This window comes from Trachemys scripta, chromosome 5 (genome assembly GCF_013100865.1).
Source record: "Trachemys scripta elegans isolate TJP31775 chromosome 5, CAS_Tse_1.0, whole genome shotgun sequence".
Classification (NCBI taxonomy): Eukaryota; Metazoa; Chordata; order Testudines; family Emydidae; genus Trachemys; species Trachemys scripta.
The window spans coordinates 54,778,970-54,796,899 of NC_048302.1; the positions used below are offsets into that span (position 1 = coordinate 54,778,970).

General features: G+C 42.3%; 1 protein-coding gene across 2 annotated transcripts in view; it reads left to right on the forward strand.

Annotated features, from left to right (window-relative positions):
• The window catches only part of EDNRA (endothelin receptor type A), a 41,450-nt gene that overhangs the window by 10,272 nt on the left and 13,248 nt on the right, over positions 1-17,930 (forward strand). For both annotated transcript variants that reach the window (XM_034771613.1, XM_034771614.1), the window contains exon 3: positions 13,884-14,011. In XM_034771613.1, coding sequence (XP_034627504.1) covers positions 13,884-14,011 — 128 coding nt within the window. The remainder of the gene's footprint in view (positions 1-13,883; positions 14,012-17,930) is intronic.

The following is a 17,930-nucleotide window of genomic DNA, read 5'->3' on the forward strand; positions in this document are numbered from 1 at the left end:
GAAAGCATTCAGTTACAATTTTAACATGAGCTCACCTTCCACTCTGTGTGTGTTTTTAATGTATATTTAAAGCAAAGATCTAATCATTCAAAACTAACCTAGGAAATAAGGTTGATGTATGACTCATTGCCTTACATTTAATAGTTTTTAACTCTCTGGACCATTAGGTTACATACAAATAACTGAGGCCAAACTGGCTCCTTCTGTACCTTGCTTCTTTAAATCTGATTAACAGGGTATTTTTCATATTCATTTTACTGCTGGTGAAGTCAATGACCCCAATTCAGAGAGCTGATATATATCTCCAGTGCTCAAGCTGAACAAAAGGGTGTTATCTTTTATGGACTGAGGTTTTCTGTTGGCAGGTTCATATTCTAGTCACACCAGCATCCAAACCTCAGCAGTTCATGTAGAGTAGCATTAGGCTGAGTATTGTGAATGGCACGCCTCTGGTAAATAGCATGTGACCAGCCTGTGGTAAATAACATGAATTCTCTGCTTTTTTCTTTCTGCTGAAGGAAGTCTTATGTTGCAGCACTACTAGCCATTAGCATTTTTGGGCAGCAGAAAGTCTGAATGTGGGGTGAGGAGCTAAACCAACCTACCCCCACCTACTGCACAAGGATTTAATTACAAGTTGCAATGTTTGACAGTTTGGTACACTTAGCTGGGTTTCTTTTTACCATCACAATTAATACGGATAATACGGATAATGATGAAACAAAATGGGCCTGATCCTATAGTCCTTCTAAGCAAGTAGCATCCACTGAAGTCTACAGGACTTTCGTATGCAAAAGGGGTGCAGGACCAAGCCCACTGCAAACATAAATCTAAACCCCACTATCCTTACTCGGGTGAGAAACTCCAATTTAAAGCAGGATTTGGCCCATGTGCAATACATTTTTCCATTAAGTATTAGGTTACCCATTCAAGGGTAGATTGCCTACAGATTGCAACCAAACTTCCACTCTGTTCAGATCAGTGATTGTAAGAAGTAGTGGCTTGGTACCTGCAAGTTACGCAGAACTCAGTACATTAATGGTCAGAATGTGCCTGAGTCTGGGTGTCTGGGAGAGGAGGGGCAAAATGAGTCTTCCCTTCCTGATGCCCACATGCAATGGTTGGGTACAAAAGCAGTCCTGAGAGGATACAGGAATTGCTCCATCCTAATGTACCTGGTGGCACAAATCACCCCAAATGGGGTTGATAGGAGCCACGAAGAGACAGAATCAAGGACCTGTCTTCCCCATTTGCACTGTGGGAGCAGACTATAGTAACCTAAAAGAAAGTACAACATGTACCCTCGCACTGCACTCCAAAGAGCTGGGGGAAGAGATTTTGCCTCCTGCGATACAATCCTTACCAGCAAAAAGAAGAACAGGAGTACTTGTGGCACCTTAGAGACTAACAAATTTATTAGAGCATAAGCTTTCGTGGACTACAGCCCACTTCTTCAGATGCATATAGAATGGAACATATCCTTACCATATCCTTACCAGAGCTCCCCCTGTGGTGGTGCAAAGCTGCAACACCTCTCACTCACCGCTGTACCTAGTAGGCAGTATCAAGACCCCTTGAGAGGTAACTTCTCCTCACCCAGCACATAACCAATTCCTCCCTGCCCTTTCATCTAATAGATGATGTCTGTGGATTTGTAGTGCATTGATCACTGTAGTAGCTAGATGCCTTAGGTATAACAAGAATGGTTTAGAATGTTCTCTCTGTTCCTTCTTCAATCAGCTGAAATAGACAGATAACAAGGGAGTGTTCTGACTACGCACATCCAGGGTTCACGAGTTCTGCAGTAGTTCGTTAGCAATACTGTCACTCACTTTTAGCAACATACAACAGGCAACACAGTTGGAAATAAAATAAAAGAGGCACTTTGCCCAGGGATTGGGAAAAAAATCTTTTCAACAAACCACCATGCACACAAGCATACCTAACAGATAATTCCTCTGAAGAAGAGCAGCACAGCTTGAAGTACAGTACACCTCAAAAGAAGAGGACGTTTGCCAACACCACAGACCAAATAAAAAGAGCAACTAATCATACTGTGTAAACAATAAAAATACCACAACAGAGATGTCTAGAATTGTAAGGAATGCTTTACCACTAGGCAGACTTTGTAAAATAATAGTACAAGAATTTTAAAGACAAACTCAAACTCAAAAACGTTTACCTGCTATTGCTTCATAGAATCATAGAATCATAGAATATCAGAGTTGGAAGGGACCTCAAGAGGTCATCTAGTCCAACCCCCTGCACAAAGCAGGACCAATTCCCAACTAAATCATCCCAGCCAGGGCTTTGTCAAGCCGGGCCTTAAAAACCTCCAAGGAAGGAGACTCCACCACCTCCCTAGGTAACGCATTCCAGTGCTTCACCACCCTCCTAGTGAAATAGTGTTTCCTAATATCCAACCTAGACCTCCCCCACTGCAACTTGAGACCATTGCTCCTTGTTCTGTCATCTGCCACCACTGAGAACAGCCAAGCTCCATCCTCTTTGGAACTCCCTTCAGGTAGCTGAAGGCTGCTATCAAATCCCCCCTCATTCTTCTCTTCTGGAGACTAAACAATCCCAGTTCCCTCAGCCTCTCCTCATAAGTCATGTGCTCCAGACCCCTAATCATTTTTGTTGCTCTCCACTGGACTCTTTCCAATTTTTCCACATCCTTCTTGTAGTGTGGGGCCCAAAACTGGACACAGTATTCCAGATGAGGCCTCACCAATGTCGAATAAAGGGGAACGATCACGTTCCTCGATCTGCTGGCAAAGCCCCTACTTATACAGCCCAAAATGCCGTTAGCCTTCTTGGCAACAAGAGCACACTGTTGACTCATATCCAGCTTCTCGTCCACTGTGACCCCTAGGTCCTTTTCTGCAGAACTGCTACCTAGCCATTCGGTCCCTAGTCTGTAGCAGTGCATGGGATTCTTCCGTCCTAAGTGCAGAGTCCTGCACTTATCCTTGTTGAACCTCATCAGGGTTTTTTTGGCCCAATCCTCTAATTTGTCTAGGTCCCTCTGTATCCGATCCCTGCCCTCTAGTGTATCTACCAGTTTAGTGTCATCTGCAAACTTGCTGAGAGTGCAGTCCACACCATCCTCCAGATCATTAATAAAGATATTAAACAAAACCGGCCCCAGGACCGACCGTTGGGGCACTCCGCTTGAAACCAGCTGCCAACTAGACATGGAGCCATTGATCACTATTTGAGCACGACGATCTAGCCAGCTTTCTATCCACCTTACAGTCCATTCATCCAGCCCATACTTCTTTAACTTGGCGGCAAGAATACTGTGGGAGACTGTATCAAAAGCTTTGCTAAAGTCAAGGAATAACACATCCACTGCTTTCCCCTCATTTACAGAGCCAGATATCTCATCATAGAAGGCAATTAGGTTAGTCAGGCACGACTTCCCCTTCGTGAATCCATGCTGACTGCTCCTGATCACTTTCCTCTCCTCTAAGTGTTTCATAATTGATTCCTTGAGGACCTGCTCCATGATTTTTCCAGGGACTGAGGTGAGGCTGACTGGCTGTAGTTCCCCGGATCCTCCTTCTTCCTTTTTTTAAGGATGGGCACTATATTAGCCTTTTTCCAGTCATCTGGGATCTCCCCCGATCACCATGAGTTTTCAAAAATAATGGCCAATGGCTCTGCAATCTCATCCGCCAACTCCTTTAGCACCCTCGGATGCAGCGCATCCGGCCCCATGGACTTGTGCACGTCCAGTTTTTCTAAATAGTCCTGAACCACTTCTTTCTCCACATAGGGCTGGTCACCTTCTCCCCATATTGTGCTGCCCAGTGCAGCAGTCTGGGAGCTGACCTTGTTCGTGAAGACAGAGGCAAAAAAAGCATTGAGTACATTAGCTTTTTCCACATCCTCGGTCACTAGGTTGCCTCCCTCATTCAGTAAGGGGCCCACACTTTCCTTGACTTTCTTCTTGTTGCTAAGATACCTGAAGAAACCCTTCTTGTTACTCTTAACATCTCTTGCTAGCTGCAACTCCAAGTGTGATTTGGCCTTCCTGATTTCACTCCTGAATGCCTGAGCAATAGTTTTATACTCCTCCCTGGTCATTTGTCCAATCTTCCACTTCTTGTAAGCTTCTTTTTTGCATTTAAGATCAGCAAGGATTTCACTGTTTAGCCAAGCTGGTCGCCTGTCATATTTCCTATTCTTTCTACACATTGCGATGGTTTGTTCCTGTAACCGCAATAAGGATTCTTTAAAATACAGCCAGCTCTCCTGGACCCCTTTGCCCTTCATGTTATTCTCCCAGGGGATCCTGCCCATCTGTTCCCTGAGAGAGTCAAAGTCTGCTTTTCTGAAGTCCAGGGTCCGTATTCTGCTGCTCTCCTTTCTTCCTTGTGTCAGGATCCTGAACTCGACCATCTCATGGTCACTGCCTCTCAGGTTCCCATCCACTTTTGCTTCCCCTACTAATTCTTCCCTATTTGTGAGCAGCAGGTCAAGAAAAGCTCTGCCCCTAGTTGGTTCCTCCAGCACTTGCACCAGGAAATTGTCCCCTACACTTTCCAAAAACTTCCTGGATTCAGAACCAGGCATTCATTATCTGAGCTTTCAGCATCTCTGTGAAATGTAACCCTTCTGCTTCAGTGTGAGGCCCATACAGCCCCATCCATAGTTACATCTCACTGCCTAAGTGGGAAGAAAAAAACTAGGAATCCAAGGATATTTGCCAGAGGCCCTGTTGCTCACTCCCACCTCTGCTTAGCAGGACAAAGGAGAGTAAAAGCTGCAGAAAAAACTGTGATGGGACAGTGCAGAGGGGAGAAAATGAAATGGTTTTGCTGATACTAACTACCTCTCCACATGACCTTTCACCCCTCACAAAAAAATACAGGCAGCCCATTGTCCTTGCAGAAAATTGAGTAGGAGGGAGGAGCAAAACTAACAATATGCTCCCCACAACAAATTGCTAAAGAACTGCAATATGCACTGTGGAAAGTTAGTGTTGTTTGAAGCTCCATGCTCCATGATCCCCTATAACAGGGGTTCTCAACCTTTTTCTTTCTGAGGCCAGGGCCGGCTCCACCCACCAGCAAGCAGGTGCCTGGGCTGGCCAATGAAGAGGGGGGCAGCACATCTGGCTGTTCGGCAGCAATTCGGCGACAGGGCCATCACTCCCTCTCGGAGCGAAGGACCTGCTTCTGTAGAATGAAGGGGCTTTTTTTTTTTTTTTTGCTGCTTGGGGCGGCAAAAACGCTAGAGTCGGCCCCGTCTCAAGCCCCCACCAACACGCTATGAAAACTCCAGGGCCCACCTGTGCCACAGTAACTGGTTTTCTGCATATAAAATCCAGGGCTGGCTATACGGGGTAGCAAGCAGGGCAATTGCCTAGGGCCCCACACCACAGAAGTCCCGGTGAAGCTACATTGCTCAGGCTTCGGCTTCAGCCCTGGGTGGTGGGACTCAGAGCCCCGGACTTCAATCCCATGTGATGGGGCTTCGGCTTTCTGCCCTGGGCCCCAGCAAGTCTAACATTGGCCCCAGCAAGTCTAACAAGGGCAGCAAGTCTAACAAGAAACCTACTCACAGCTCCCCAGGGGGCCCCGGACCCCTGGTTGAGAACGACTGACCTATAAAACATAAGGGTAGATGACCAATGATAGCATACTGGCCAGAAGTGGCTGGGGGAGGACCAGAGAGATGTGTAGAGGGAGTCCCAACACACAGCTGGCTGGGTATCTTCAATATTGAGGCTTGGGATAGCTTGGGTCCCAAACTAACTCCCTGCCTCCCATCCATACTCCCCCAATAATCTCACAGACCAGGGGGAGGATACACCAGGACTGTGGCTCTGGAAGAACTAACGATATTTTATATTAGTTTGTTCCCTTCCATCCAGTTTTGGGCAGGAGGAAAATATGGGCCAAAATCATCTTCTTTTACTCTACAAACAGCAGAGCTGTAAGCAAAAAATGTCACTTTGCTCTGCTTCAAGTTGCATGGTTTATTTCAAGGATTTTGAGACTTTTTCAAAATGAGGGCCATATTAGCAAGTTGTGACAAGCAGATTGGATTGCAGTCCTAGAGGTACAGCTGTTGGAGACTACAATGCCTAACAAAGCTCCATCTAGATGTCTTCACTAAGCGGCAAATCCAGCCCCACCTCCACAGCAACAAAGGGTCCTTTGGTCATGAACCTATTCAATTCCACTGCATATGGGGAAGGTGTGCTACATAAAAAGCACACACCCTCTGTTAAACACAGCTCAGTTTCGGGGGGACACAAGGTCATGCTGTCAGGTCCAGGTTGGCATGCTCTGAAAAATGGCATCCTCCCATGTGGTGTAACCTTACATGTACCATGTGTGTGAGGTCACACCAGCAGGGGAGGGCCCACGCCGTTCCTAGAAATACCAGAATTTCCTTAGAAATACCGGAATGCAGTACCCAATGCAGCCCATATATTTGGTTCTAGGTTCAAGATTTTCCTTAGGACATATGTACTGGTGTGTACACATGTAGGACTATAACATTATGTCCCTTAGACTGTAAGTTGCTTGGGACCCGGACTACGTGCCTGGGTCTTTATCTGAGTTTTGTACAGCATCTAGCACACTAATGGTGCTTAACAAATAGCAAGAACAGTAAAGTAAAACCAACTGGGTGACATTTAAAAATCATTCCAGTGGAATGTTTTCAACACTTCTGCTTTGTTTGCTTCAATTCTCCAGAATCAGTGTGGAGAGGTCGCTGTAAGAAGAGAGGGGGATGTTCTGGAAGTTGTGGTTGGTTGGTCAATTTTTCTGAATACCAAGAGTGGAACCTGGAAATCTCAGTTTCTGATTTCAGTGTAAAAATATGTTGTTGACGACACTCTGTTCTCTCTAAGGAATTGCACCATAGATTGATTTTACAGACCACCCTGTGGCTGTGAAATGCACAAGGGGAAAACATGTTTCTTTTGGGAAGTGTCCTGTCCTGAAACCTTGGAGTTACTAATGGTATTGCAGAAGCAGAATCCATTTGACGGTGGGCCTCAAAACTTAGGTCGACAAAGCTACGGTGATCAAGGGTATAAAAAATCCACATCTCTGAGCACTGTAGCTATGCCATCATAACCCCAGTGTAAACGCAGCTCCGGCAATGAAATAATTCTTCCATTGACCTAGCTACCATTGCTCAGGGAGGTGGGGTTCCAACAGTGACAGGGAAATCCCTTCTGTTGCGGTAGGCTGCATCTACATTAGTGGGTTATTCTGGCTAAGCTGTGGTGCTGTAGATGTGTCCCTATAGTTCCTGTGGTGGAGACATGGCCTGTGTTATGGAAAGTCAGAACACCCGGAGGGATACTGAGCCTGATTCTCCACTGTCTTGTTCCTTGAGTGCCATTTTGATTAGATAGCTTTATACATCCACTTTGCACAGGCTATATAACATGCAAGACAATGGAAGATCAGGCCCAGTGGGTCCAATTTTTATCTCATGCCCATGTAAATCAGAAGTTACTCCATTAAAATTAATGGGTCCAAAAGTCCCATGCAAAGGATATGAGTAACTCCTACTAAAGTTCTTAGGAGTTACTTGTACCCTAATGGGAAAATAGAGACCATTGGACTTGCAGTGGTGTAAAACTAATGCAAGTGCTAGCAGGATCAGACCTACTGATTCTAAAGATATTTGAAGAGGAAAAATCTGACACCTTATCCAAAGAAAAGTAATGAATGCATAAGCAGGACTGAATAATAATGGAAACTACCCACCAAAATAATTGTAAAATTAATCTGAAAAATGAAATAAATTAATTCTGATTCCAGTGATTTTTATTAAAATCAACTTAAAAGGGACGTACAATGATTCAGTACTAGTGTTACTTCAGTTAAGGAAAAAATAGAAAGGACAAAACAAAAGGAATAAAATACTTTTCATCTTGCGAAAGGAGAGATTCCTGGGGTGTTGGGAGGAAGTGTACATGCTGCAACTATGACAGGGTCTCACTGTGAAAACCAGTGACTAAATGAACCTTTTTCAAGTACAAGACTTTTCTTTTTGATGCCAATATTTGCTTTGTAGTAGCAGAGTTTCAGACAGTCACTACAAAGTGCACATTCGTTTCCATTGCTTGAAATATGCTGGGGCCATATACGGTGCAAATAAAAGAACAACTGACTTTCTTTCTACTAACTCTTAAATGTTAACTATAATGGTACATAAATGTTTGGATGGCTAAGGGGATTGATAACAGCATGCCAAGCCTTTCCCCTTGACAGTGCCACTTAAAATTCTACCTTCAGCAGTAGGAAGTGAAAGCAATAGTTATTTGGCCCAGATTCAAACACTGACAGTCTGGAATCAAAACCTAGATCTGAATTTCGCAGCTGGATCCATGTCTCCATAACTGGCTGGGCAATTATCTTGTGGGGCACTGGAAATCGAGATCTTACAGATTAGGCCCTTCCATCTCTGACAGCTATTCTGTGGCCTCTGAAATGAATTGAAGGCCTCAGCTAAGAGAAGAGTTATTGAGAAAAAGCAAATATATACCTGGCAAATATTTGTTAGAGTACAGCCAGTCCATATAGAATAGATTCTTGCTGGCTGTACTAAAGTGGTCATCAATAAGTTAATTGGAGTATAATGAGTGAGAGCCAGACTCTACTCCTCCCTGTTTAATAGATGGGAATGTAGGTAGAATGTGTTTCTTGTGCACATGATGATCCCTTTGCAAAACGGGGGCTTATAGTTTGTTAAATACATTCTATAAGTTCAGCTAGAATCAGAGGAACTGGTCAATAACTTGCTGGTGAAACTCCATCCTATCATTCATTATTATTTACAATGGTTCAAGCACAAATCCTAGTTACGATATCAGAAGTTGGTACGTAGGGTGTATGTTTTCATCAAAGTGGGAAACCACTGGAAAGCTGATAGCATTTTGTCTGCTATGGTTTGGTTAAAGACAAGTGTGCTGCTTTACAGATCACACCTGAAAGTGCTGAGCATTTCCTGGGGAAGGTGAAGTGCTCAGTGCCTTGTAGAATCATGCCCTTAGTATAACAGCAAGTGAAACCAAGCTTATATTCTAAACCGCTCCAGAAATAAGGGGTACTGAGATCTGGGATTTTGGTCTGGGGCCCCCTCTCTCTCTAGTATTTACATATTGTATATACAGTTAAAGGAACAAAATATTCCTGTTAAAATCTGAGTAATCCAATTAGAACATGGAGGTGGGCCTGAAATAAAGGAAAGCAGATGCTCCACACACACACACACACACTGATTTTTTCAAATGTTTGAAGGAGCACTTTTTAAAAAAAACTATTATGTGCCAAAAAATATAAATAGAAGCAATCCGAGTATTCTGAGTGACTGTGGCAGATGGGTGTAGACTGGGGCAAAATTTCAATGGGCCAGATCAGAGCTGATCCTTAAAGGACAGGTTGAATACCTAAATGCTCAGTATTCAATGAATACTGAATATTTTGCTGTGATATGCAAACTTTTCCCACTCTACACCCAGTAGCTCTGACAACCACAAGCTGTGAATTTTAATTTAGAAATACTAGATAAGTAGCCTGTACTATAAGTAAGATTAAACCAGATGTAAATTTTGCTGATCCCGTAGGAATATTTATAATTTGTCATATTTTGATTAAATAATTTTTAACAGTTGAAACACATTAATAGAGAGAAAAAGAGTATTTACTTTGGATGTCACAATGCAGAGCTATTACCAGTGTCTATTCTGTAATTCTGCTGCTGCAGAATTTGGTGCGGCATTCACCCATGCTGCAGAATTGTGCTCCAAAATCTAAGCTTTCATTTAGAAAAAAAGGTCCTAAGCCATATGTCTGCAAAGATAACTTTCAGAATATGAACTTACTATTTGCCAAAGCAGTAGAGTCTATCCAAGTAGGCAGATAGCCCAAAACATAAACTGGGTGTTGACTCTGAAACCTAACAACATTCATTGTCAACATTATTAACTATTTTACTGCTTATTATATTAGAAAAAACATTCAGATAATATGCTTATCCCAATATATTAAGTTGCCTCCTGCGTTTCCCAGGTAGTAAAACTTCCAACTATCAAAACTTTGAGCTTCTCCCGCCCACTTCTTATCCAGCTTCTAAAATGCAGTTATAGACTGCTACTACAACAAGCTGCAAAACATGGAAAAATGAAAATGGCAGGGGCAAAATAAAATTAAATTCAATATCAAAACAACAAGCAACTTTGTACCAATTTGTATTGGATTACATGAAAATAAATAATGGAAACTTCCATTTTTGAATTGGACTAAATGCTACAGACACCAAAGAAAACAGGAGCCGAGACAAACGAATTTAGGCCAACTTGACACTCAGCACAGCATTGGCACTAGCCCAGTGACAAAGATAATCTTCATTTTAATCTCTTTAGGGTCAAATCCATAGGTTCAATTATTTAGTACTGATAACATTAGTAATGCTTTTGCACTCAAAGTACTTTGAAAACATTGCACAATAAACCTGGTAAGTAAGCATTATTGTAAAGGTCGGTAAACTGAGGCACAGAGCCATGCAGTGACTTGCCCAATTTATATAGCAGTCAGGGCCACAGCTGGGAATAGAACTAAGTAGTCATGATTCTCAGTCCTGTGCTCAAAACTGCTACTACACACCTTCCCTTTACCAACATTGATGGTCATCCACATCATATGTGGATTCTGGAATGTAATCTTGAAAAAATTACAGTCCAAATGACTAACCATATAATCAAGGTGGATAGAAGAATTGATGGCCTGGAAACCAAAGTGCACAGACAGAAGAGACAGATTTTCAAAATATCTCCAAAGATAAAAAGTTTTAGCAACAAAGTAGTGTAGGGGAGAGATGTTTGGAATTGGCTGAGAACAATAGGAATTGCCATAACAGATCAAACCCTGTTGTCCAGTTTATTCCAGGATCCTGTCATAACCAGATGCTTCAAAGGAAGGTGCAAGAAACCCCATAACAAACAATTATGCACTGACAAATGACTGAAAACCAACTAATACCACAGAGTAATCATTTGTCTGGGCTTCAGTCAGGAAATAAGAGGACAGATGTTTATGGACCATCTGATTGTCAAAGCTCTGAATTAGACTTACCTGAGGAGCCAATCTCGGTATAAAAGCACTTCAGGAATAGATGCCTTTATGGTGTCCAGTAATAAACAATAAGGGTTGGGAAAAGTTCCCTGACCTCCACAGTGACCAGAGTTCTGTTTGGGGCTCACGTGAGGAAAGATGCTGGCTGGGAAGTGTCCAAGATCTTCTCTTTCCCCAGATTTCAGGCTGAAAATAGAAAGGAAGGGGTGGGGAAGAGAATTTGTGGAAATAAACTCAAGATTTTTGTAATCTAAAAACAAGCTAGCACTCAGACAGTGGGCTGTTGTACAGATGGGCAGTATAAGTTTACAGGGATGAAGTCTCATTCTGCTACCATTTGTACCAATGCAATCAGAGTAATTCTACTGAGTTATAATGATGTAAAACCAGCATAAGAGAGAGGAGAAAGAGGTCCAAAGGCTCTGCTGGGAATTGGAGAGAATCGGATCTATTCCAATTCTACAAACACAATCTGAAAAGATGTTATATAGTTTTTTTCTCTGAGTGATTTTATCTTGAGAGGCTCCTTGAGACATTATACCAAAGACCTCACCTTGTAGCTTTCTTAGTAGCAGAGTTAATATACAAGATTATTCCATGACTTTTAAGCCTACTGCAGCAATATTGGAGTACAGACCCACTAACACTCACTTTTCCTTTTGTATTCAAAAGGCTAAAGCACCGCGATTCCAATTGATTCTTGTGTAGCTGTACAAGGGAAAAGGATGACTCCTTGCTCCCACCTTTCACCATTGTGCCCTTTCTCAGTGGCAGCCGGAATATGACGTACCACAAATTTTTGATTGGAAATGCCACAGTTGTATCTCTAGGCTATTAAGTTGACATTTGAAAATAATATTGTGTGTGCTTAGCAGATGTGTAGGAAATGTACACAGCAAAACCCAAATGTCATGAAACTCATGTGGTTTCATTATCAATTCTAATTTGGCACCAGTTCACACTGTGATTGGCCAGTGTTTCGAACAAGGCTGGTCTGATTTAAGGTTTTTGGTCAGATTGTGCCTGACCTGGGTGCTGGTGTGCAGAGAGGAAAAAAAGCACAAGTGCAGGGACTACTCTTTCCTGAGGTGAAACTTGAGGATATTCAAATTTCAGCATTTAATTCAGCCATCCACAAAATTAAGATCTAGATCTGGATCTGAACTTCCTCAAATGTTCAGAGGATTAGGACCCAAAGAGGCTGGTTGGGCCCATCATTGCTGTTAATTAAGTAATGCACAACGAGAAACTCAGCATAGTCTTTCCAACTCTCTAAAGTAACTGGGTATTACTTCCCACCTTCCCCTGAAACAAATGGAAGACATTTGTGATTACCACTTGCAAAGTGTCATGCAAATGCGCTGTGTTCCATGCCTTTGGTCAGTAAGACTGGGTATAAATAAAAAAATGAACGTATTGTTATTATTCTGTACTTCCTTCAAAAACTGATGTTCTGCAGACTTCAGGACACTGACAGAATCTCATCCCAGGCTCAGATGCATTGTATTTCAATTTTACATATAATGTTTTGAGTTATATAACCTATTTCATAGATGTGGAAAAAAAGTGCGAGTAATACAAGGAGCAAAGCTTTGTAAGCATCTTTACTTGTTCAAAGCATAACTGACAGCTGGGATGGAGATTACTGTTGGTTCCCTAATTATGCACAAGAATCAATTTATTCACATTTGTTATGTTGATACATCCTAGGGGAGAGAAATGTTAGTCCAAACTGCTGCCACTCATGCATATACTCACTTACAACTGCCTGTCTATTGTCACCTACCACAGCCCACCTGGGGGATGCCTGCCCTTTAAAATATAACATGGTACAAATTGTATACATGTAATAATAATCTTTCCACAGGTTTCATAATCCAGCATCCAAAACTGTCACAAGTGGTAAATTTACAATGATAAGAATCTGTTTGTGTGCAACAATGTGAATTAGATTCTTAAGTGTCACATTATGAGGTGGGAGTCATGCCTTGAATGCTAGACTCTGGGCCAAATTCAGCCCTGGTGAAAGCAGACACATGGGGTTTGGTCCAGCTTATGCCAAGCAGGGCTGGCTTTAGGCCGATTCCACCGATTACCCGGAATCGGGCCCCACCTAAGAGGACCCTGCGCCTTAGGCGCCTTTTTAAATTGTAAATTTTTTTTACTCACCCAGCGGCGGTCCGCTCTGGGTCTTCGGTGGCACTTCGGCGGTGGGGGTACGCTCTGGGTCTTCAGCAGCANGCTCTGGGTCTTCGGTGGCACTTCGGCGGTGGGGGTACGCTCTGGGTCTTCAGCAGCATTTCAGAGGCGGGGGGTCCTTCAGTGCCACGGAAGACGCGGAGCAGACCTCCCAGCGCCAAAGTGCCGCCGAAGACCGGGACCACCGCCGGTTTTTCGAATCAGGCCCCGCAGGTCCTAAAGCCAGCCCTGGTGCCAGGGTAGGGTTGACTTTGATTTTCTGTGTGCATAAAAGTGGCTGAAGCATTTTAGGAAAGGCTCCTTTAACAGTGAAACTGTTACTACCTCAGTTGGAGAGGATCAATACATCCTCCCACTGCTTATGTTTAAACACTCTCCTTAATTCCGCCATGTTTCTACGGCAGCAGAATTACCTCCCAGTTTCATTCATTACCAAGAGAATTGCTTAAACATGAAGAATTTGGGACTGTTAGGGCTGGATCCGAAGATAGGTCATGATTACAGTTTGTTACATATTCACGGTCTACATTATCATTCAAAGTTTCTGATTATCTTATGTCCTTTCTTTAGCTTCATGCTCAGCGGTGGCCATTTGAGGATTCTAATTTCGGGCTGTTTCTTTGCAAATTCCTCCCCTTTATACAGAAGGCATCAGTGGGCATCACAGTCCTCAATCTCTGTGCCCTTAGTGTGGACAGGTATAGTATCTCTCATCCTTTTGTTGGACACTCTTCTTTGAGACCTCTCACTTGTGCTTGTTCTAGAACTGAGAGCCTTATACCACAGGTATAAGTGCATATCTTAACAGTGTATCTTCTTCATACTCTCAAAAACATATAGGATTCAGTTTTACTGTTAGGATTTGTTGTATGGCAAGTTTTAGTCTTTTTTGAAAATGTATGTACTAAAATCCCTATTTTTCCTCATTCAAAGGACAAATAGCTTTCTAGGCGCAAGTCATTGTGGGCAATGATCTAAAAGCACAGCACAGGGGCCAAAGAATCTCTGTGTTCTAATCCTGGCTGGCACTTACTTTCTTTGTAGCCATGGACAAATCACTCATGCCCAAATTTTCAAACCTGAATGCCTAAGCTCAAGAACCTACATCCATATGTAGGTCCCTAAATAAAAGTGTCCTCATTTTTAGGGGTGCACTCAAAGAGCATTCAGTGCTCCTACTGATGTCAGTAGATATCCCATTGACTTAAATAAAGTGGGCCTGATTTTCAAACGTGTTGAAGTCAGTGGAAGATCCGAGTGCATCTCTGAAACTCAGGGCACTTTTATGTAAGTATTTAACTTTAGACACCCTCATTTGAAAATTTTGGTATTAACCTCTCTGGGTCAATTTCTGATTTCACTGGGGTTAATTGAGATTTACTCTGGTGCAACTGAAATTTGAATCTGACCTTACATGTCTGTTTGCCCCCAACATATTCCCTGCAAATATTTACTATAGTAGTGTGAGGTGCTAAATAATGTATCATTGGCAAAGCATGTAAAATGGGGATAGCAATACCCTTGGGAGGAATGTTAAGTGTTGAGAACTAACAAGATACAGTAACTCCTCACTTAAAGTCATCCCGATTAACGTTGTTACGTTGCTGATCAATTAGAGAACATGCTTGTTTAAAGTTGTGCAATGCTCCCTTATAACGTTGTTTGGCAGCCACCTATTTTGTCCACTGCTTGCAGAAAGAGCAGCCCGTTGGAGCTAGCTGGTGGGGGCTTGGAACCAGGGTGGACCAGCAGCCCCCCTATCAGCTCCCGTCTCCCCTAAGTTCCCTGTGCAGCAGCCACCCAGCAGGCTATCAACAGCTGGCAGTTCAGCTGTCCCTCCCCCCACTGCCATATGCTGCTCCTGCCCTCTGCCTTGGAGCTGCTCCTGGGAGCCTCCTGCTTGCTGTGCGGGGGGGGGAGCAAAGGGAGGCTAATATCAGGATGTCCCCATTCCCCCTGCTCCTGCCCCTCCTTGCCCATCTCCATAAAGCAGGGGGAGGACGTGACAGGGCTCAACTTGCTGATCTGCTTAAAAAGGCATTGTACTTAGAGTGGGGTCAACATACTTAAAGGGATAATGCGCATCTCTCTCTCACACACAGGGGGTGTGTCTGTCTGCCATGCTGTCTCCCCTCCCTCCATTTGTGCTGCCTTGTAGAGTATGAGGCTTCATTAACAACAATGTGTTAACCCTTGAGGGCTCAGCCGAGTGCTAGATTTAGCAGTAAGGCATTCCCTGGAAAAGATCCCACCCTCTTCCACCCTCCTACTTCACCACCCCAACCAAGCTTCACAATCATCATTTCTGTGTACAGTACTAAATAGTTTGTTTAAAACTTATACCGTGTGTGTGTGTGTATATATATATATACATATATGTGTGTGTATATATATATATATATATATATATAAAAATATAGTCTTTTGTCTGGTGAAAAAAATTTCCTTGGAACCTAACCCCCCAATTTACATTAATTCTTATGGGGAAATTGGATTCTCTTAACATCGTTTTGCTTAAAGTTTCATTTTTCAGGAACATAACTACCACATTAAGTGAGGAGTTACAGTACTGATTCTAATCCCACACTAGCTTTATACTTCAATAGAAATAGCATAGGGTTGTTTTGGTGATTAATTAGTTAATGTTTGTAAAGTATTATATATGTGATAATTAACTACAATGGAGTTACTCCCAATTTACTGCAGTATTAGTAAGAGTAGCGTGGGGCCCCGTGGGATTGCACTGGTCAGAATTTATCCCATAAACTATACATTCCACATATGTTGTTGATGTAGGATCTGTTCCTTAGAGCACTCTCTCACGATCTCACATTTCTACTTCAAAGTTTTACACTGAGGCAAATATCATTCCCACATCTTTTGGGAGATAAAATTATTTTTCCCGTGCTCAGACCCAGTATTTGGATGGAGTTTTAAGTTTTTCAGTTTTGGGGTGCAGTTAAAGAAATATGAGGTAATAGCGCAATGTTATGTTCCACTTCAGATACAGATACTACTAAATTACCCATGCTGATTGTGGATTATGTAAATTTTTTAATTGTGCCTCTTGTTTTCCATGGTGCAAAACTAAGCCAACGTAGTTTTTGGAAGTGCTGCTTTAAGCTTGGCATCACTGCATTAACACAACATCATTTCTTATATTTGTGGACAAATTGTGTATCAAAGTTATCAACATTTTCAACTAGAACTTGAGAAAGTAAAGCAGAGAACAAAATAAGTATGTGTTACATAAGTAAAAGTTTCATTTGTTATTGCCAAATTAATTGGTCTTATTGTGCAAAGCACAGAAACATGGGTTGGAAGTAAAATAACAGTATTCATAAACAACTATTACCATCTTGCTATCAAAGATTATTGGACATCTTTTGTCATTCAAAATAACAAATTTATATGTAAAAACGGATCATGGGTTGTTTGTTATGAACTTCCAAATTAGTGTTAGCAGCAGAAAGAATTTTAGAATTGTTGAAACCACATAGCAAGCTACATGAATATATTCCAGTAAAATATGACCAATTAGCCCTGTAAATAACCAAAGCAAGAATCATTCTTATTTTTCATAGGTAACAAGCTAAAAAAAAAACCCCTCCAAACTCTTTTGTCATATTAAAAGCCTTGTTAAAATACAAAATAAATCTGAGATCTTACTGGAAAAGAAGTCTGAACACTGATTCAAACTCCAGAGAAATTCTGTCTGAAAGGGAAGCCAAGACAAAGCATTGCTGCTTTATCTACTACTTCTCTAGAGAAATAGGTAATTAAATATCTGGAAAAGTTATACATGGTCATTAATAAAACAGCTTTGTTTTATGCTTCAAGCCCCACAGTTGGTGTCAATTACACATATATCCTTGACTTCAAATGGCAGAACTTAATCAGAAAAACCCAGTGTTCCACATCTTTGGACACTGTTGCTCCTCTAATCATCTTTTGTGGACGTTAACCCTGATTTAGGAACCATAAGTTTGCTCCTTTTTGCAAGGATTGTCCCTGCCTTTAAGTATATCTGTCTATTATGAGACCCTGCCCATTACCCCTGCCCACACAGAAACTGGCCTGCATGGATGGTGTACTAAGGTTTAACAGTTTATGCCCGGGGAAACAATGCTGTTCACATGTGGAGAAGGTTTTTAGAGGCTGACAAACAGTGCCACACCAGCCGTTTACCCTTTAAAGGAAATGCACATTTGTTGCAAATCCCTGTCAGGCATTTTTAAACTCTGGTTCATGGTGATGACTACAGTCTGAGTCTTTTCTAAACTGTGCCTGACTGTGACTAAGGCTATGTCTACAGTACTGCCTAATGATGGGAAAACTTAGGTCACTAAGGGTTTTTTTTTTTCCCACTGAGTTTTTTACTCTTGCTCATGTCCCAGACAATGATTGTAAGGTGAAGGGTAAAGGTAAGGATCTTATCCCGTATGTGTAAGGTCTCATTTAGCATTTGTTGCATACTGTACTGTGTGGAACTCACTCCAGATGATATGCTTTCATCTGGTAGCCCAGTTTTCAGTATCTATACAGATAGGTAAGATCATGCCAATAAACCACAGCACTGAGTGGTCGCCATAAATATCCTCCCAGCCACCACCCACT